This window comes from Megascapheus bottae, chromosome 14 (genome assembly GCF_031878675.1).
Source record: "Megascapheus bottae isolate mThoBot1 chromosome 14, mThoBot2.hap1, whole genome shotgun sequence".
Taxonomy (NCBI): Eukaryota; Metazoa; Chordata; class Mammalia; order Rodentia; family Geomyidae; genus Megascapheus; species Megascapheus bottae.
Window position 1 is genome coordinate 13,226,569 of NC_143522.1, and position 22,589 is coordinate 13,249,157.

Consider the following 22,589-nt stretch of genomic DNA (forward strand, 5'->3'; position numbering starts at 1 on the left):
GTTCCAGGATCATTCAAAAATCTCTTACGTACTAAATAAACTAATGAATGATTTTTTTTTCTTTTCTTTTGCTGACATTTTGATGCCTGTGTATATATGCAAGCTCTTCCTGTCCCTTAGGGGTCCAGTTAATTTTTTTCTCCTCCAATAATCTTCATATATATAATTTTATTTATTTTGTCTTTTTTTTCCAGTGTTGGGGCTTGAGCTCTTATCATGGGTACTATCCCCAAGCTTGTATACTCAAGGCTAGCACTCTACCACTTGATCCAAAGCTCCACTTCTAGCTTTTTGTGGTTACTTGAAGATAAGAATCTCATGATCTTTTCTTTCCCGCTAACTGCTATCCTCAGATCTCATCCTCCTGAGAAGCTATGCTCACAAGCATGGATGGCTCAGCTATCTTATAATTATTTTTAATCCCTAGGGATTTAAATTAATACCACAAAGTTTGATATTGCACTATGATTTTTTGTCTTTTTTTTTTTTTTTTTTTTTTTGGCCATCCTGAGGCTTGAATTCAGGGCCTGAGCACTGTCTTTCGGCTTTCTCAAGGCTAACACTTTACCACTTGAGCCACAACACTACTTCTGGCTTTGTCTATGTATGTGATACCGAAGAACCAAACCTGGGTCTTCGCGCATGTTAGGCAAGCACTCTTACCACTAGGCCAAACACCCAGCTCCTTTGTCATCTCTGTTGATTACTTAGAATTGTCTCCTCGGTAAGACTGTAAACTGAAGGTACTGTTACAGTCTGTATATATCCAAAATCCCTAGCAAATCCTAAAATGCCTTGTAATATAGACCTTAAAGGATGGAATAAATATATAAATACACACACATTCATAATTTTCAGGAAAATTGTTCTCTTTTTTTAGCTTCAACTAAAATGCCTAATCTCAGAAGATACAATCTAATGCAGAGTTCTTACATACCAAAAAGTGTTCAAAAATAGCTTTTCTTGTAAGTTACCTAATGTTTGTATCCCATTTTTGTATAGTTTTGTAAAACAGCAAATGGACTTTTAGATAGGGACTTTAGATAGTGACATCTAGTCTGCATTTATTAGCTTTATGTTTCTGTGACAAACAAACCTGTTTGTCACTGCAGATTTCAACGTGAAATTTGTGCATTGCTGACCAAAGATATTGTGATTTATGGCCCCAAGTTACTTTTTCCTACACCAACTCATGGGAGTAGTAGATTTTGACATCTGATTAGGTTTTTTAATACTGAAAGATTTCTTAATTTTAGTTCTTCTAATCTTTCATGCATTTCTTTATGCCAGTCTTGGGACTTGAACTCAGTGCTTGCGCAGTGTCCCTGAGCTTTTTCATTCAAAGCTGGTGCTCTACCATTTGAACCACAGCTCTTCTTCTGGCTTTTGATAGTTAATTGGGATAAGAGTCTCATAGACTTGGGCTCAGATTCTCAGATCTCTGCCTCCTAAATAGTAAGAATAACAGGCCTGAGCCATTGGCATTCAGCTAGCTTTCGTGAATTATGAAAATAAGTGAATTTGAATTTTAAAGCTGGACATGAATACTACACTCTGTTAAAGATCTCAGCAGTACTGGGTGTAGTATAAAATTTGTCACCCTAGGGGACCAGGAGTTTGGCGTACTGGTAGAGTGCTTATCTAGCATGCACGAAGACCCGGATTCAATTCCTCAGTACAACATACATAGAAAAAGCTGGAAGTGATGCTTTGGCTCAAGCGGTAGAGCTCTAGCCTTGAGAAAAGTTCAAGGACAGTGCCTAGACCCTGAGTTCAACTGGCAAAAAAAAAAAATGTCACCCTAGTTTTGGAACCAAAAATAGTACTTATTCTTTACATTCTATACAGTCTTCTCAAAAATGAAACTGATGGGCTGGGAGCATAGAGTGCCAAATGGAAATGACAGAATTCTGAAGTATAAACTTGGACACTTCTCAGTTGGCAACTCTGGCTGATCAGAACCTCGGTTTCCTCAACTACACAACAAAAATAAAAATATCAGACGTGGGGCCAGGAGTTTGGCCTAGTGGTAGAGTGGCTGCCTACCATGCACAAAGACCCAGGTTCAATTCCTTGATACCACATACATAGAAAAAAGCTGGAAGTGGTGCTGAGGCTCAAGGGGTAGAGCTCTGGTCTGGCCTTGAGAAAGTCCAAGGACAGTGCTTAGGCCCTGAGCTCAAGCCCAGGACTGGCAAAAAAAAAAAAAAATCAGACTTGCAAGATTGGTGTGGAGATTATAGATGATGTCAACAGCTTAAGGATACCTTGACTTTAAAATGGGTCAAAAACAAACAAACAACAACAGAAAAAACCTTGAACAGATGTTTCTTGAGTGGAGATGGTGTAATTAGCCAGTAAGCTCATGGAATTATGCACAGCTACTCAATACCACCCACTAGGCTGATCACTATTAAACAAAACCAGGGTCAGGAAGATGTGGTGAAATCAGTTCTTTGTGTGTTCCTGGCAGGAGTATAAAATGCTGGTAGAAAACTGGTATAGAACGCCAGGCGCAGTAGCTCACACCTGTAATCCTAGCTACTCAGGAGGCTGAGATCTGAGGATCAAGGGTCAAAGCCAGCCTGAGTACAAAAGGACCTAAGACTCTTATCTCCAATTTACCTATAGAAAATGGGCAGTGGGGCTTGGCTCAAGGGTATGGCGGTGGTAGCCTTGAGCTGAAGAGCTCAGGGACAGCACCCAGGCCCAGGGGTAGGGCAGTAGCTTGAGCCAAAGAGCTTAGAGACTGTGCCCAGGCCAAGTTCAAGCCCCATGACCCACCAAAAAAAAAAAAAAGTATAGAAAACACTACATCAATTACTCAGAACTTAGAAATAGATATTAGAAATAAAGTAGGAGCCAACAATTCTCCTTCTTACCAGGAACTCATTAGATTTTTTTATATATACCTATGTTCATGGCTCCATATTCACAGTAGCCAAAAGTTAGAAGTTCTGAAATGGCCATCAGCAGATGCGGGTACAAAAAAGGTGTGACATGCACACATAGGGAATGGAATAGTACTCAAGTTTGAAAAGGAAGGAGATCTTGATACCAGAAACAACATGAAGGAACCTTCAGGACCATAGTGAAATAAGCCCATACTCAAAAGCAAATTTGTATGATTTCACTAATATATCAGGGGCCTAGAGTAGTCAAAGTCCCAGAGCCAGAAAGCAGAATGGGGCTTAGCAGAGGATGGAATGTGCCGAATGGGTACCAAATGGCAGCTTTGCAAGAGGAAGGATTGTACAGCTGGAGCGTAGAATGGTTGTATAATAGGGTAAATGTGCCTTCTGCTGACAAACTACACTGAAAATTGTCAAGATGGCAAATTTTATGAGTATTTTGTCACATTCTCAAAAATGATGATGAATTGTGTAGGCAATGCCCCAACTCTACAGAGTCAACGTTCTTATTATCCCAGATTTACATGAGGAGATGAAAGCATAGAGAAGTTAAGTAACATGTCTAAGCCTCACGGCCAGAGATGGAACTGCAACTCAAGTACAAGCAGCTTTACAGTGCATCCTGTCATATCAGAGTCCAAATGCCAGGCTCCTTAGGTGATTTAGCTTTATCAAATCCCTTTCCTAAAGGAGTGGTTCAGCCTCCCTGCAGTGTCTGGCCCTTATCTCAAATTGCTCAGCAGGGGATTCCTGGCAGTGTGGGGGCGCCTGTGGTTTAGGCTGGCTTTTTTTTTTTTTATAATCCATCCATTTAATTTTCCTGTCTTTAGATGGAGCCAGACCTAGAAAGGGGAGGATAAGGAGCCAGGCGGGCTTTCTGCCTCCATGGCCCTGGGTGGGGTTGGTAATCTTTCCTGTACCTCAGCTGCACACAGAGGTGCCTGAGACCTCTGCAGCACAACAAGAGTGTGGAGGAGGGAGCAGAAGGATGCAGGGGTCCCCCTGGGTTATTTCAGTATTCCCTGGGAACAGCCTCAGTAAGGGAGTTCTTTTGCTCCTGTGCCCAGAAGCCAGAGACAGGATGTCCAGAGAAGTGCAGCTCTTCAGAGATTCTGAGGAGCTGGCTTCTCTTCCTGCTCCTGAGCCCTTAAGCTCTGCTCCCAGTGTTTTGGTTCTAGATAGGACTGGCAATGTGTCCAGTTTCAGGGAAGAAGAAAAGAAGAAGACGGCTCCAACTCCATCTGCCCTCCATTGCAAAGCTTACCTGGGAGTGTGGCGGTTGTAAAGAACAGAGCAAGTAAGCACCACTGCCCAAGCTCCTTTCCCAGGGCTCCCTAGTAGCAAGGCCAGAAACTGGACTTTTTAGGAAACTGGAAAAGTGGGTGTGGATTAAGTAGACCAATTTCTGTCCCAGCACGTTTTCTTTCCATGGCCTTTTTAATCAAATAGGCCTTCTGCCTCTGCTGCAAAGACAAGCCCTTACCCTGTAAGTTTGAAGAACTTGAGAGTCTCCATCTTTCTGCAAGAGTTAAGGGGGAAAATGAAGTCACTGTAAGTAAAGGAAGATGGGGAAAAATGAAGCATAAAGAAGAACTCTTAGGGGTTGGGGATTTAGCTCAGCAAAGAGCCCTTGCCTGGCAAATGCAAGGCCCTGAGTTTGGTCCTCAGCTCTGGGGGGGGGGGGGGGGGCTATAAAAGAACTCCTGTAAATGTGTTTATTAATTAAAATTATGAACGTGTTGTAGGTAAATTATAAACCTCCAGTGTTTCACATCCATTTGCATAGTTTACCATGCAGAAGAATGTAGAATGTATATGTTCTTAAATTATTCAGATTAACACTTTTGGAAACTTCTTTTTATTATAATAGGAAATTCTGTTCACAAATATCTTTTGAGGATTTTGCTCAAAGCACAGTTGCTTTTAAACTGAGAGAGGCTGTTAGTGAAAGAGGCTATTAAGAAAGAAAGCTTTCTTCTGTTGTAGTCTGCTGAATTTCTCTAAAGAGAATAGTATTGGGGTGTGCTTAGCATTTGGGTCTGTTTTAAACAAGATGTAAAACATTTGGTGAGTGAGAAAGCTATGATAATATTCTCTCTCTCTCTCTCTCTCTCTCTCTCTCTCTCTCTCCCTCCCTCCCTCCCTCCCTCCCTCCCTCCTTCCCTTTTTCCCTCCCTCCCCCCACCCCCTCTCTGCTGGTACTTGAATTTAAACTCAGGACCTCACTTGAATCCATGTCCCCAGCCCTTTGCCTTGGTTATTTTCAGCTAGTCTTACATTTTTGCCTAGGGCCAGCCTCAGATACAATCTTCCTACTATGTCTCCCACACAGAAAAATCATAAACATGAGCAACCTTGCTAACCTTTGGTCCAATCTAATGTTGAGCTGTGATCCTCCCAAGTAGCTGGGATTACAGATGTGAACCATGATGCTAAGACAAATCGTAGAGTAATCAAGATAAGTATGGCATGGAAGTAGGACAGTAGAATAAAATTAATTGCCCAGAAAGAAATCCATCCATCTGTGGCCATTGCTTTTTCAGCAAGTGTACCAAGAATACACAATTGAGAAATAATTATCTCTTCAACAAATAGATTTTCTAAGTATAAAAGAATGAACATCTCACACTGTGCACAAAAATTAGCCCAAAATGAATCAAAAGGCTAAGTAGAAAGGTTGAAACTGAAAGTCCTGGAAGAATCCATAGAAATAAATCTTCATATCTTGAGACAAGCCACTGATTCTTAGATGTGACAGCAAAAAGCACATGCAGCAACACAATGTTTACATGAGTACTTCAAAACATATCATCAACAAAAGGAAAAACAATTACATACTAAATATTGTCAGAGATTTGTATCCAGAATATATTCCAAAAAAATTCTACAGCTTAGCAATTAAGGGACAATGTAGTTTTAAAAATGACCAAAGCATGGGCCGGGAGTTTGGCCTAGTGGTTAAAGTGCTTGCCTAGCATGCATGAAGACCCGGGTTCGATTCCTCGGCACCACATACATAGAAAAAAGCCGGAAGTGGTGCTGAGGCTCAAGTGGTAGAGCTCTAGCCTTGAGAAAATCCAAGGACAGTGCTCAGGCCCTGAGCTCAAGCCCAGGACTGGCAAAAAAAAAAAGAATAAATAACTGATATTAAAGCCTTGTGAAAAAAAAAATGACCAAAGCATTTCAACTGCTATTTCTCTAATGGAAATAGAGTTATGGCCAATAAACATGTTGAAAAGATGACAGAAATGCAAAACCAAGATGGGATCCAGTTCACATCCACTGGAATGACAAGAATGAAGAGAAACTGAGATCTTCACACACTGGCTGGTATATAAATGAGGTGGTAGTTTGGGAAAAGTTTGGCAGTTCCTCAAATGGTTAAACATAGTTACCAGGTAATTTGGCCATTTCAAAGAAAATGAAAATATGTCCACATAAACGTTTGTATGTGAATATGCATAGCAACAATACACATAACAGCCAAAATGCAGAAACAGCCTAATAGCTGCCAGATAGTAAACAGATAAAATGTAGTATAAACATACAGGGAAATGTTTTTTTAGCCATAAAAAAATAATGAAATGAGCCAGATGAGGTGAAACATGTCTCTAGTCCCAGCACTTGGGAGGCTAAGGCAGGAGCATTATGAGTTTGAGACCAACTAGCTTGGGCAATATGCTAAGTTCCAGGCCAGCCTGAGCTACATTACAAGATCCTGGCTCAATGACTCCTCCAATTAAAGAAACAAAAGAAAGCTTGCAAGCATGTTCTATGAATAAAACAATCACAAAAAGCCATATATTAGCCCAGCGCTGGTGGCTCACACCTGCAATCCTAACTACTCAGGAAGCTGAGATCTGGATTGCGGTTCAAAGCCAGCCTGGGCACAAAGTCTGTGAGACTCATCACCAGAAAACTGGAAATGGCGCTGTGACTCAACAAGGTCCAGTGCAAGCTTTGTGCTGAAGAGCTCAAGGACAGCACCCAGGCCCATAGCTGAAGCCCCATGGCCAACAACAAAAGGCCATATATTAGATCAATCTGCTTATATAACATGCCTCAGATAGGTCAATCCGTAAAGAGAAAATAGATTAATAATTGTCCAGGCTGAGTCTAGGGAAAGAAGAATGCAAGGTGACTTTTTACTAGGAATGGGCTTTCTTTCTAGAATAATGAAATTGTTCTAAAGTTAGATTGTAGTGATAGTCACACAACTCTATGAATACAGTAAAAGCCACTGGCCTATATACTTGAAATTCATGAATTTTATTAAACTAATATGTATATTAATGTACCTTTAAAGTTAGTAGTTGTTTTTTTGATAATCAAAAACAAATACTCAATACAAGCAGTCAACTTGTATTGGTTTCTTAAATAGACAAGCTCATAAGTATATCTCTGTGTGTTTTGTGCCTGGACTCAACTAGTATTTAACCATCTCCCTGGTGGCAGATGTGATATAATGTCTTCAGTGGAAAGACCTGGAGCCCAGTGTTGCCCTTAGGGTTTTAAACTCCTAAGCAAGCTGGTGTGCCTGGGGACCAACAGCTGTCCCTTGATCTGGCCTCACTTGCTTTCCCCCATTTGGAAAGGTGTCAGCTCCATGGTATTTCTGTTGCTTTAGTCAGCACAGAGCAAAGGAAGACCTTGACTGTAGTTTCACAGCCTCAAGTTTCATCTTGTGCTCCAAATCCACAAAAGAGCAGCTGAGAATGGCGATAGCTGTGCCACCAATTGCTTCTCTCCTGTTGTTAATCCCTTTGCTTCTCCTGGGCACCTTTCCCTTAACACCATCCTGTTGGTCAATATGATATGATTGAACAAGTGGTTGGTGCTTTGAAAGGTGATTCTAGAGATACCTCAAGTGACCCAGCCTTGACTGGATGCTCCTGCCATTCAATCTAGGAAGCACCACTCCAAGTCTGGGCTCACCCTTTCTATTCACACGAGGTCTGACAAAGGGGGAAGCCCTGCTGCTAGCAGCATACTATACTAAGCAAAAGCAGTGAGAAACTTCCAGGACTTAGAGCTCTTACAGAAAAGTTTGTGCCCTGACATCAGAGTTTTTAGATGATGGTACAGCTAGCTTGTGATGGGGGAGGGGGTATATATTTAATATCCACACATATATGTATTTATGTACGTGTACTCTGTGTTTGCAGGTATGCGTGCTTCTGCTTTACTCCATCACGACCTGGTCAAGATGATATGGTTTTACTTAAAAACTCATCCATCTCTTTCACAAACCCTGGACTTTGTGAAAATGAAAACAAACCCAAACCATTATGAGTCACTTTTCAGTCTGTGTGGATTCTGTTAGAGTACTAGAATTCAGCTAATTGTAATTTCTCCCTCTTACCAATATTCTAAATTACAGGTGACTGCTGGACTGGAGCTCCAGCTGTGTCCTGGGGTAAAGGAAGCCCAGACTGTTCTATGCCTGGGGCTGGGGTTGGGGAAGGGAAGGGAAAGAAAGGGAGCATCTTCTCCCACCCCAGCTCTCCCCTTAGCTCCTGTAGGAAAGGGAGTAGCAGGAAGTGGAATTTGCCCTGGTCATGGGAGTTTAGAAAGAAACAAAGCATGATGTTATAAAGAGCAGGTTAATCCTGGTATTCTACTTCCCTCTCAGAAAGAATGGGGGGCAGGGTTTCCATATAAAGTATCTGGTTTCACATCTGTTCCAGGAATTATCCTCAGCATAAATCCATCTTTCTTTTAAGTATCCGAAAGCATCCCAGGAGCTGCTGCTCCAGCCCTGCCTCCCCCCACCCCCTCCCAGTTTATTTCCTGGCCACAGAGCAGCTGACAGACTCTGAGAGATAATCTTGTCATTGCTACCAAAGAAAAGGATCTGGGAGTCACAGAGGTCAGAATTTCTGTGCATCAGAGGTATTACTGCCGTATGCTCTCCATGAAGGATTTAGAACAAAAGTGAGCAGCACAGCAGCTTGTAAAGTTCAGCATGAGGAAGAGGGGACCCAGCTGACAATCAGGAGAAATGGCTCTTATCTCAGCTTTACTATCCTTTGTGTGATTGTGGACAAGTCACCAAACCTGTGGGCTCAGGATCCTGAGCTATAAACAATAGGGGAATGCAGGGTAGGCACTGCTGGTGGCTTATGCTTGTGTTCCTAGCTATTTAGCAGGCTGAGATCTGAGGATCACAATTCAGAGCCAACACAGGCAGGAAAGTCCATGAGATTCTCAATTCCAGTCAAACTCCAAAATGCAGGAAGTGGTACTATGGCTCAAGAGGTAAAGCACTAGCCTTGAGCTAAAGAAGCTCAGGGAAAGAGCCCAGGCCCTAAGTTCAAGCTCCAGGGCTAACTCACTCACATAGATACACATACTTCCCAACATATACTTGTTAACACCAGCCTTGGTGGTCATATTGGTTTGAGGAATGCTATCTGCCATATGCTAGTTCTGAAAGACTTATAATATATTACCATATTAAGCACTCCAAGGGATGTGTCAATAAAGGAATTTATAACCCAGCATTTCCCAAAGTTGATCTGACTTAAAGCCATTTTTCCTACAATGTTGAATATCTTGACATTTTGAGCAATGAGATTTAACTCCAAAGTGCTGCAGCTTCGTAATCTATCACATACCATGTTACCACACTCAGTCTAAAGTAACGTTCCCCCTTTCAAATCTCATTCCATTCTTGGAGAAGGAAAAAAAAATTCTTATGTAGCAAGATGACTTTGTTTTAAAGACTGAACCATAGTACCAAACCAGTTACTCAGCCAACACAGAGCTACAACTAGAGTTGAGCAAAGTTCAGAGATGGCTGTTTGCACCCTTACCTGTCAGGTGCTTTTCTTTCTTATGGTCTTAGGTGTGTATTTTGATGAATTATTCCAGGAATAGCTCCACCCATCATTGGGAGCACTAAAGAATAACAAAATAAATCAATCATAGTAATTCAGAGTATAAACATATACAAGGAAAAACAAAATGTCAGACTTTAGAGTAAGACAAAACATGATTATAAATTCCTACCCTGGTAAATACGAGCCGCATGAGTGAAAACATGTGAAAATGGACTCAAGCAAAGGAAGTGTTTTTTAGAGTACCACGAGAAAGTAGCCATTTCACCTGGTATAAAGGAGCTGGCTGAAAATTAAGTCCTCCAGTCAGCCTTTAAGATGGAGATGTAGCTCAGTGATAGAATACTTAACATGTATAAGGCCCTGGGTTCAATCCTCACCACCGGGGGACAGGGAGCAGGCAGGAAGGAATATAAATTCCATGGTAGACAATCCAAACTTTGCAAAATGTATAGCTGATGACAAAACTTTTGTTGTTGTTCTTCATTCTTGTTTTCAGACAGTCTTGCTACAATAGTAGCCCAAGCCAACACAGAACTCAGTTCCTCCTGTCTTAGCCCCCCAAGTACTAGGATTACAGGTGTTTCCCATCATATCAGGTCATGGCAAATCTATTGAGAAATAAAATGGGTGATATATTTGCTCACTCATTTTAGAGAACTGTCATCCACATATTTAAAGTATTGATCTTTATTAGTATTGAGCTTTCAGTAATTTAACTCACCCCTCTCCACCTCTCTAGCTGTTCATTTTCTCATAAAGCACATCATGCTTTGTTGTGTATGTCCAGCTAGTGGTCACATATGGAATGGCCAGTGGTTGTGCATAGCACAGGTCTGGGGGCCATAGTCATAAAGTATACATATAGAAGCCCTGGTCAGACCACTCTTGTTCTGGGATCTATATATCCCATCTTCCTCATGTCAAGCATGTAGTACACAAGTGTACATATCATATCCCACACTGAGCCCCCCCATCCTCTCAAATACACTGCATTTCTCCTGGAGTCCTTACCTTGTCACTCATCAAAAGTGAGATTTTAAAACAACAACAACAACAAAAAAAAAACACCTGGAAAATGCTCTTCCACTAAGCTAAGCCAACCCCAATTCTTCATTTTTACAATCCATTTTTTACTCATATTCGCGCTATGCTGCTTCATTTGCTCAGAACATTGTGATTTGAGACAAGGTCTTTCTGTGTATCCCAGGTTGGTTTATAACTCACAGTGTAGCTCAAATAGCCTCAAACTCTCAGCTTCCTCCCCAAGAAGTAGGACTACAGGCATGTACTACTGTGCTCAGGTCCCTCAGAACTTTATGGAAAAAATAGGTATCTCTACTACTATCTTCAATATGCTTTAAATTTACAGCTAACTGATTTATGTTTTTAATAAGGAACTGAAATATAGTGCTGTATACCTATAATCCTAGACCTGGGGAACTTGAGGCAGGAGATCTCAGGTTCAGAGCTAACCTTTGTTACAGAGTTGAGACTCATATCTCAAAATAACATCTGCCAGGCTCTGGTGACTCATGCCTATAATCCTAGCTACTTAGGAGGCTGTGCTCTGAGGATCACAGTTAAAAGGCAGGCTGGGCAGGAAAGTCCATGAGACTCTTACCTTCAGTTAACCACCAGAAAATTGAAAGTAGAGCCATGGCTTGGAGTGATAGTGCACTAGCCATGAGTGAAAGAGCTCAAGGACAGCACACAGGCCCAGAGTTCAGGCCCCATAACCAACAAAAAACAACCACCAAAAAGGCATATTTATACCAAACTTCTCGAACTGAGTGTAAGGAATGTGCTCATATTTGTTCATTTACGTCTACATCCTGTGCACCCTGTCACAGCTCCTATTTGGGAAAGAGGGAAAATAAAAAGCAGAAAAATTTATTTTTTATCCATTTGTTTTTACCCACAACCTCAAGGAATATGGTTGCAAAGAGCAATATATAAGGCAGAATGGTACAATAAATATCCTGGGCTCAGTTCTATTCCTATGGCTTTTATTTACTAGCTGGTAGTCCTACACAGGCTAGACAGCCTGGTAGACCCACTTTTGTCATCTAAAATTCAAATACTTTTATTCAGACTTTTTTTATGCCTGCTCTGTGTCAGGTATTTTGCTACAGAACTTGAACTAAAATAGTTGCTGTGCCTTTTTCAAGGAGTTCCTGTGAAAGCCAAATGAAATACTGCAGGTGAAAATAGGCATTTTTATTATTTTTAATATCAAGGGACACCTAGGCTAGTCTCACTGTTCAGTCATCAAATACATTTCTTTTGGCAGAAAAGCACACTGATCCATTTCTAGCAAAGTTTGAAACATTTGGACTAAACCTCAAATCAGTAAAGAAGTTCAGATAGCCACATTGTTCTTTGCACAGCGCTTCAGGTGAAGTTATTACTTGTGTTCATTACTGTTGCTGCCTAACAACTCTTATTCTAGAATTTAAGTCTTTACCAACATTTATGATCTCACAGCATCTGTGTCCCTAGCTTTGCTGGCCCCCTCTTGTGGGAGCTGTGGTCTCATTTAAAGGATAGACAGGATATGACAGGGGACTGTTTCCAAGCTCACTCAATGGCTATTGGCAAGTCTCTCTCTACTTTAACCTCTCCATAGCCCTTCCCCCCACCACCACTCCCAGTTTTGGGGACTAAACCTAAAGACTGCTTTTATAGGCCAAAATTCCTCTGTTGAAGCTCTGATTCCCAGTACCTTAGAATGTGACTCCATTTTGGAGATAGCTTTAAAGAGGAAATTAAGTTAAAAGGCTTCTGTGAGGCAGGCTCTCATCTGGCCTCTTATAATCAGAGGAAATTTGGACAGACAGAAACACTGGAAATGTGGCACACAAAGAAAAGACCATGTGAGGACTTGGTGAGGCAGTGCCTGTCATTAAGGTGCTAGCACCTTGAGCTTGGTCTTGAGCCTCCAGAACTGTAAGAAAATACATTTGTTCTTCAAACCCCTCCAAATATGGTGTTTTGTTATGGTGGTGGTCCTAGCAAACTAATACAGCTGCCTCAGGACATGGCAGCTGGCTTCCCCTGACAAGCAACCCATGAAACAGTGAAAAAGTATCCAGGAGAGAAGCCACAGTCTTTTTATAACTTAGTCCCAGAAGCAGTATTCCATAATCCTTTCTGTGTCTTCCTCCTTGAAAGCGAGTCACAAGTTCAGTTCACACCTGAGTGGAGGAGACATGGATACTCAGATGCAAGGACCACCAGGGGCCTGCCACACTAGATCTTTAAAGCATCAACAGGTAAACATTTCAGAAATGTTTGCATGATGTAGTCAGCCTCACCAAATAAATCCTGGCTGACTTAGCACCATTGCAGTCTTTATGTCTTAGCACTGTTCTGTGAAGCTAAGGTTGTTATGAGAGAATTTGTTTTACTTTTAGGACAAGGTTCTCTGGGGGAGAAAAGCATTTTGTGGATTAAACTGAAGAGGATAGTGCAGCAAGTCCTTGATGTAAGATTCAAACAATTAGATGTCTACTGCAAGAGAGGGAAAGAAGAAGAAGGGCAATGTCATAGATTAAAACGCATATTCACAAGTCAGGCCCATGGCTCTTACCTGAATTCCTAACTAGTTTGGAGAATGATGGTTTGAGGCTAGTTCAGGCAAAAAGTTCTCAGCTCCATCTCAGCCAATAAAAAAAGCTAGCATAGTGGTTCATATCAGTCATTCCAGCTATGCAAAAGGCATAAACAGGAGGATTGAGGTCCAGGCTGGTTGTCTAGAGTCAAACTCAAGTTATGTATGGGAAGTGAAAAGAAATGCATTGCTTTCATAGTTCAGTAGTAAAACTGCAGGGTATCTTCTCATGATGGATTGCAGATCAGGAAGGGTTTCTGCTGTCATTGTTCTTGTTAATGGGCATATGGGGGAAATAAGTGAGAATGGGGTTGGTATATGGGCATCTCACATACTATGACACCCAGACAGATGAGACACTTAAGAAAATCCAGTAGATGGTAGTTAAAATGATTAACTACATAGATTAGTTTGGGTGATAAATATAAACTAGCCTACACATTGAAGACCCTTTTAGTGAACTTCTAAGAGGAGCTGTAGGGTTGTAATAGTTGAACCCAAGCGTTAGTTCAAAGGATGTGGAGGACACCTGCTTTGTAGTGATAGCATGCTGATATCTGACTCCCTAGCATGTCCCTGGGCTCCCCACAGCTAGGCCTCTAAAATTAGTAGCACTCCCAGCTCCATGGTCTCCTGTTTGTCTCACCGTCAGAAGCCAGGAGGTGAACTCTCCTCATGCCCAACTAAGCCAAACTTCACCACCAGCCAACCCCCCTTTTCATTTCTTCAGTGATGTTGCTGTGAGAGAAGCTCTCCCTTTCCCTTTCAGACCTCTGAGAAATAATATCTCACAATTTTAATCATAATAATTTAGCTCTTGCTTCATTGGAACCCTGTCCTGGGTGGGCCTTTGTTGTAGAAGAGGAAGAAGCTGTTTCCTGTTATCCCCAGTTGTATGATAAAAAAAAAAAAAGATGACAGACTAATTCTAGGGTCCATTTCAGTTTTCCTACACAAAGTAGAGTAAGCAAAGAAAGGGAGGGAAAGGTGAGGACACCTCAACCTACAGTTTAAAAAAAAAAGAACTTCAGCATTTACATATTTCAGCTAAATGTTTTTATGAATAAGGGATCATTTCTGAGCTGTATTGTAAAATAAAAGGTAAAAAGTACCTGGCAGCTGCCTGGTTCTGAAATAAAGACCCCAGAGAAGAGATAGTTTAGAAATTCATCCATGGATTACTACTTTTTTTTTTTTTTTGCAAGTCCTGGAGCTTGAACTCAGGGCCTGGGCACTGTTCTTAGACACGTTTTGCTTAAGGCTAGCACTCTGACACTTGAGCCACAGCACCACTTCTGCCTTTTTCTGTGTAAGTGGTACCGAGAAATCAAACCCAGGGTTTCATGCATGCTAGGCAAGCACTCCACCATTAGGCTACACTCCCAGCCCTATTTCTCTTTTTTTAAGAAGTTTTTTCTTAATTTTTGTTAATATAAAGGTAATATACAGAGGGGTTACAGTTTCAGAAGTCAAGTAGTGAGTGCATTTCTTTTTGTTTACCTGCATGAATCACTTCTAAACAACACAAATTTTGTTTTTTGGTGGTACTGAGGACTTGAATTCAAGGCCTCATGTTGCTAGGCAGGTGCTTGACTAATGAGCCATGCCTCCAACACAAACAGACTTTCTTAATTGAAAGACCCTGGAAGAAATGAAATGTAAGTTACAGTGTATAGCCTTTAAATTCCTGCTCTATTCTCTCACCAAGTAATTTTGAGTTTTCCAGTTCTCACTCCTTTTGATCATTATAGTTGGAAAGAAAATTGGACTATCATGATAGTAATGGCTATTTGTGAAACATGCTATGTCCCAAGTACTATAATTTTTATTTAATTTTTACGTATTCATTGCAACAATCATAGGAATGTTTTTTTCTGCCTTATTTATTAAGCTGGAATAACTTCCTCCTCCTAGTTCTTTTTTTTAAATAGGGAGTTCCAGTATTAATTTTCTACCAGATGCCAACTAGCAATTCATTCCAGAAAGGATTAGAATGGCCCTTTTCATGAGAGGCGCTTTGGATCAGCTCTACCTTTGGGTTTTCCTCTTCTCTTTGTGTGTGTGTGTGTGTGTGTGTGTGTGTGTGTGTGTGTGTGTGTGTGTGTGTGTGTGTGTGTGTGTTTCTCTGTACTTGTTATTTTATTCGTTTCTCAGAACGTCAGCTTTTACCTTCTCTGTAATCTTGACATGTAGGTCTCCATTGGTGGAATCTACATATTTGGTTTCAAGTAACTGAGCCCAGCTCAAACACATATGAAAAGGATTTGCGTCACATTGCTAGAGAGGAGAAAACATCCTAGACTCCAAGAACTGAATCCTGCTCTGTCCTTCTCTGCCTGTGTTCCTCACCTCTTCACTTCTCAGCAGAGCTTCACTTATGTCCCTGTTTCCTGCTTCCTGTGGCTTCTTCCATATGTAGGCTTGTGCAGCTCTAGTTTTATTCCTCTTAGATTTAAATTTTTTAGCCAGTCCTGGGACTTGAACAGGGGGGATTCAGTGCTATCCTTGAGCTGCTTTTTATTCAAAGCTGGCACTCTACCACTTGATCAATAGCTCTGCTTCCAGCTTTTTTGATAGTTAGAGATAAGAATCTCACAGCCTTTCCTGCCCTGGCAGACTTCAAACCATAATAATCCTTAGAGCTCAGTCTCCTGAATAGTTAGGATTACAGGTATAAAGCACCAGTGCCGGCCCTTCACAACTTTTGGGATAAAAAGTAGAAAGCTTTTCTCTTTCTACTGTAATAGAAAAAGTTCCTAAGAAATACCAAGAATGGCTTGCCCTGGATTACAAGGTCACCTCTAAAAACGATTGGTATGGTCAAAAACATGCAGACTTTGCCAGATCGGGATCACTTTTGTGATCCAAGAGGTATGGGACTAATATTTGCAATCTGGCCATGATAACCTGTTTGTAATCCAGGCAGAGGAGGACAAAGTTTCCATAAGGAAGTTGAATTAGTTAGTGTTTTGTCATAGTAACCAAAGTGCCTGACATAAATAAAGGAATCAATATTTATTTGGCTCACAGGTTCAGAGGTATCCAGCCAGCACGGTGGGGAGCTTTGGTTTGGCAGAACAGTTCATTTCATGGAAGCAGAAAAAAGGATATGTAGGAAAGCCAGAGAATACCTCCTCAGCTTGTTCCTGCCAGCTAGACCCCTCCCTCCGGTCATCACCTCTCATAAGGTCCTCCTACTATGAATCTATCAAATGACATCCATTCGCTGCATCCTCATGATCTAGATGGGCAAACCCATCTCACATATGCCCAAAGGGGTACTTTACAAATCATGTAGGTATGGCTGTCAGGTTGACTGTGAAGACCAACCATCACAGAAGTAAAAGAGGCTGAAAGCATAAGTAAATAGAGTGATTGGGGATACAAGGAATTTCCCTAGTATCCACTCTTTTCTTCTTTGTTTTTTGTCTACAAATACGGGGCAAGTAAGACAGCATTTGCATCTGGAGCCAGAGTGATAGGGCTCTACTTAGAAGTAGCCAATATGTATTTTTTAGTTGTAGGAAGATATGTATAGCAAGACTTTGCCATTTGACTATTTTTTAATTTTTTTCTTGTTTTAAATTTTTTAATTATTATAAAGGTGACGTACAAAAGGACTACATAAGTAAGGTAAAAGCACATTTCATCTTGGACAATGTCACCCCTTCTCTTGCTCTCCCAGTTTTATCCTTCTGTCCCCACCTACAAGTTGTGTAGTTCATTTTCAACACAACATCCAGTGAGTATCATTGCTGCATTTGTTTACCTTTTGTCCCTCCACTTCTGTGCCAACTCTTATACTCCCCATTTTAACTAGTTTAAAATGTATAGTTCAGTGCATTAAGCACATTCATATTGTTATGCAACCATCACTACTATCTAGCCCCAGAACTCTCCATCTCTATATGCATTATGCCCCACTCCTGTCATGACAGAATATCTGTTCAAGATCCTACTTTCATTTTTGTTGGATAGAATATATTCTTAGAAGTGGAATTGCTGGATCATGCAGCAATTCCTTTTCACTTTTTCAGGACTTACCATACTGCTCTCCAGAGGGCAGCCCCATTTTACGCTCCCACCACCAGTGCACAAGGCTTCCATTTCCCCACTTATAACACTTGTTACTCTATTTTCTTCCTTTGCTAACCATCATAATAGTGTGAGGTGGCTTTAAGTGCTATTAAACTAACCTCTGTGTAACTGAGTCAAAACTAGTGCTGCCAACAAAATCAGCCTTGGGGATGAACAGGACAGACAGAGCCACCTCCTCATTAAGATATCTCCTAATGCAGTGGGAGGACAACCCCTGCCAGGAAGTGGTGTGAAGGAGCAGCCAGCAACCCCAAGGCCAAGAAGAGCCCTAGGGAAGCCCAGGAGTGGAGCTGAGGATGGAAATCATGGATGAGCTCAGGTGCTGAGAAAGAGGGCTTGGTGTATGTGTTTGAGTACCTGTCCTGGGGATTGAATTCAGAGCTTGTGTACTGCCTCTGAACTTTTCCCTCAAAAGCTAGCTCTCTACTACTTGAGCCATAGCCCTACTTCTGGCTTTTTAGTGGTTACTTGGAGATAAGAGTCTCATGGCCTTTCCTGGTTGGGCTGGCTCTAATCTCAGCCTCCTGAGCAGCTATGATTACAGACATGACTCACTGGCACCAGGCTGAAAGATGACTTTTTAATTATGAATAAAATTTTATTATTTTTATATGACTAATGCTCTGTAGAATCCTTTACAATGTACACAGTGCTTTTGTGTGGACTAATTTACTTAGCCCTTCCAGAAATGCAATGAAATGATATTTCCAAGTTACAGATAAAGAACCTGAAGCAAAGAGAAACTACAGTCCCCTGAGGTCACTGCTAGCACAGCATAGCTTCTCAGCATAGTGAGGTTGGATGCTGAGGGCCAAGTAGTTCAGAGGTAGCAATACATATGTCCCTTTAATATTCCTGGAGCCTGTCACCCCTGGCACATGCCATCTCACTTGGTAGCCTCTGGAGATACAACATACTGGCTCCTCTGACCTAAGGGGAACTTGATGGTCTGCAGCTGGAGCTGTGGTTTTTATAGTTGTAGGTCATGATTTGATAGTGGGTCTTGGAGTCACTTTAGTGGGTTACATCTAGTCTCACTCAGGCCAGTGATATTTGTCCCCTCCCTACTGTAGCTTCAATGGCTTTGTGTTAGTTATTTGAACTCACTTGTGGAAATCAGCCAACAACATAAAGTTGGAACTTTTGTTTGTTTTACCACTGAGAGACAGTTAAACATTTACTTAGCACACCTTGGGCCACAGACCATCAACATTTCTCCCTCTGAGTGGAACCAAATAGAAGGAAAAAAATTAACGAGTCCATGTTTAATAAGTTTGTGACACTTCCGTTTAAGTCTTATTTGTTTGTTTATTGCCAGTCCTGCGGCTTGAACTCGGCCTGAGCACTATCTCTGCAAGCCTCTCTGTGCTCAAGGCCAGCACTCTGCCACTTGAGCCACAGCACCATTCCAGCTTTTTCTGTTTATACAGTACTGAGGAATTGAACCCAGGGCTTCATGCATGCTAGGCAAGCACTCTACCACTAAGCCACATTCCCAACCTGATTCACAATATTTATGTATAGGTTAAATGAGTTACATAAGATGTCCTTTTTAACTATGCTTTGACTTTGACACCCCAAAACAGTTCAGAAGTTAGTGGCTAAGCCGTGTGCTGGTGGCTCACACCACTCCAGCTACTCAGGAAGCTGAAATCTGAGGATCACAGTTTGAAGCCAACGTGGGCAGGGAAGTCCCTGATCCTCTTACCTCCAGTTAACCACCCAGAAAACTGAAAGGGGCACTGTGGCTCAAAGTGGTAGAGTGCAAGCCTTGAGCAAAAGAAGCTCAGGGACGGTGCCCAGGCCCTGAATTCAAGCCTACAACCCCCTCATCCCCCCACACACAAAGTTAGTGACCAACTTCTTTCATATACTTCTGACCTGCTTCTTCAGGCAATCAGAAGCACTTTTCTCCTGATCTTCAGGCCCAGAACTAGTGCCCGGTACCCTCCATGGCTCATTCATGTCATACCTTCTAAAGGAGGATGGAACTTCTTGACATTGAGCTGCAGAGGTTCCTACCATACTAATATTAACACTTGCTGCTTCAGAATTGGCGAAATATGTGTCCACATTTGTCTGTTCTTTTAAACTCAAAACTGTGTAAAAATCCATTCAGAAACCCCACCAAGGATTTTTTTTTTTACAATAAGCAAGAAAGTAATCTTTAATATTATTAAAGTCTAAAGATGAGTTCCTGGTATATAGCTAAAATTAGCTTGAGGCCATAGTTTATTCTTTCTGGCACAATACTTGAGCATTCTCATAAACTCGTTTGCATGTGTGTGTGTATGTGTGTGTGTGCACGCCCTCACACATGCACGCACATGTGCTCCATCTAAGAGCTTGATCTCAGAGCCTGGATGCTGTCCCTTAGTTTTTTGCTGCTGTTTGTTTGTTTCTTAGCTTGTTTGCTCAAGGCTACCACTCGACCACTTGAACCATGGCTCCACTTCCAGCTTTTCACTAACTTATTGGAGATAAGAGTCTTAGACTTTCCTGCCCAGGCTGACATTAAATTGTGATAACCTCGGATCTCAGCATCCTAAGTAGCTATGATTAAAGCATGAATCACTTTAAGCTGGCCTAAGAAATAAAGAATTGTTTCATAAAATAAGTCACTTACCTTATAATAATTTCTTTTGTAAATCTCGAGTTTGCATTAAACAAATGAATCTCATATATTTATGGATTGTTCTTCAAAACTAGCATGGTGAGGGGCTGGGAGTTTGGCCTAGTGATAGAGTGCCTGCCTAGCATGCAGGAAGACCTGGGTTTGATTCCTCGGTACCACATACACAGGAAAAAGCCGGAAGTGATGCTGAGGCTCAAGTGGTAGAGCCTTGAGAAATCCCAAGGACAGAGCTCAGTCCCTGAGCTCAAGCCCAGGACTAGCAAAAAAACAAACAAACAACAACAACAACAAAAACTAGCATGGTGGTTAAACCAGAATTAGATCCCAAAAACTTCAGTTTAGATCAACCTCACAAATTTTTAATTTCCATGAAACTGTAATTATTGAATATTCTCACTCAACAACAGCAAAAGTAGTTTTCAAATGTGTAAAATGGTCTCCCTTTAAGATATTAACTACTCCTGCCAGGCACCTGAGGTTCATACCATCATCCTAACCACTATGAAGGCTGAGATATAAGGATTGAAACTCAAAGCCAGCCTAGTCAGTAAGGTCCATGAGACTCTATCTCCATTAAAAAAAAAAAGGAGGTGGAGCTGTGTGGTTGAAGTGGCAGAGCACTATCCTTGAGCAGCATAGCCCAAGGAAAGCAACTAGGTTCCAAGTTTAAGACCCAGAACTGGCACACACACTAAAAAAGATATTAACTACTTATGTGTAGCTACAAAAAAATGAATACCTTTCCCTGTGTAACATCTGAAAGTCAACAATTTATATCCATGATATAATTTTTATTATGTGTATTTACTGATTTCTTATAACAAGAAATGAGCCAAAATATGGGAACATGTTTCCTTCCATACTTTTAGAAATAGAAGATTAGACTCAGCAATGCATTATGGGGTACATCCCTGTAACCTAACACTCTAGGAGGTAAAGACTGGAGGATCTTGAATTTGAGGCAAGCCTGGGCTGCATATGAAAAGACTTTGTCTCAAACAAATGAAAAATAATTATTGTTTATAAAAGCAGTAGCAGTAGAATTCTTCATTTTTTAAATTAACATTATTCAAGACTGGTTTACAGATAGAAAGTAAATCTTCCCCTAGGTAGACACTTGAGCTAATGTTGGTTTTTGACATCTGAGACTTGAACCAAGGGTTTCCGTTGTTCATTAGAAAAGACAATAGATAGCTGAGAGCACATGTGAGCAGGAGCTATAGCTCTGCTGCCATGGCCAGCAGCCTGGGGCCTAGGCAGCTGCATTTCAGTTACCCCAGGGCTGCATTTGCACTGAATAAACGCCTTGCAGCTGCGCCTGGCGCCTTTGTGTCACCCAGGCAGGGTTTCATGAAATGGATCTGCTGCTCTGGTGCCTGTGTTGTTCATTCCTCTGCTGGAGCAGTGCCCAGGAAGGTGAGGGGGCAGCAGGTTAGCCTTCACTCACCAGCTGTCCCTTTCTACTAATGTCACTCAGAGTATAAATAGATTGATTCATTCACTTCCTTCTCATCAAACCAGAATGTTGCCAGAAGAAACTACCCTGATCAGCTGGAAGGAAAGGCCTTAGGGACAAGCCTAAGAAACAAAAGTCATTGCATTTAGGTCATTTTAGAAATTGTTTCCTATTTTGTGTCTCTTGTTTACTTCCAACCTTGAGAGAAGAGAAATAATCCAGTTTTATGTTCATGATGTTAGAGGTTTGGGCCCTCTTTACTGGCACAGAGGTCATGAAAAATTATGTGTTTTTTTCTGAGCAGTTAATACCAATTCAGATGGTCTCATTGAGTATTTGTGTCTTTTCCCTCAGTCAGCTGGTGGGCCAGGGGAGCCCCAGTCAAGAACTGTGGAATGACACTGAACACAAGCCTCTTGCTGTTTGCACAGCATAGTTTCTATTGTGAGCTGGAGGACCTGTGCTGCTGGTAGGATAACACTACCATTGTTCATTTTCCTCATCCATCAACAGCTCCCATGTAAATATTTACAAGCAAAAGGCTGGGTGCTCTGGGTCACATGAATATTTGTAAGATGTAACCTCTGCACTTAAAAGAGAACAGCAGGGGAAATAAGTGATACATGAAAGACAGAATCTCTTCCTTTGTCCTCCCAATAGGGGGTGAAATGACAATTCAGATGATTTTGGAGAGTATGATCAGCATATCTCTCAGACATTCCAGCCTTCGGAACAAGCACGAAACATGACCTTGCTCCTCCCTTAGTTGCTCTCCATCTCCAGGAGATAATTGCAGTGCTGTTACCTCGACAAAGGTTGATAAGAATGTCTACAAATGCTGTCATTCTCTGTGGCCCTAAACACAACCAAGTGCTTATACAACAGCAGATTAGAAGAAAAACTGTGTCTATTGAATTCTTGGCAGTTGCTAAACCAGCATGATGTGTTCTATAGGTGCTTTAAAAGGTCTTTATGAGTAATTCTGAATATATATATATGTATATATATATATATATATTTATTTATTTATTGCCAG

At 41.3% G+C, this 22,589-nt stretch overlaps 1 protein-coding gene across 20 annotated transcripts in view; it reads left to right on the forward strand.

Annotated features, from left to right (window-relative positions):
• Positions 1–22,589, forward strand: part of Ttll5 (tubulin tyrosine ligase like 5) — a 249,727-nt gene that overhangs the window by 222,983 nt on the left and 4,155 nt on the right. For 12 of the 20 annotated variants that reach the window (XM_090344520.1, XM_090344522.1, XM_090344516.1 and 9 more), the window contains one exon: positions 8,078–8,208. The exons of 4 other annotated variants lie outside the window; for them this stretch is intronic. In XM_090344520.1, the coding sequence (XP_090200646.1) occupies positions 8,078–8,204 (127 nt within the window). In that variant the 3' untranslated portion in view covers positions 8,205–8,208. Of the gene's footprint in view, positions 1–4,112; positions 4,131–8,077; positions 8,251–21,907; positions 22,023–22,589 lie in introns of those variants that run through there. 4 more of the 20 variants (XM_090344525.1, XM_090344536.1, XM_090344523.1 and 1 more) reach the window with 4 other exon arrangements.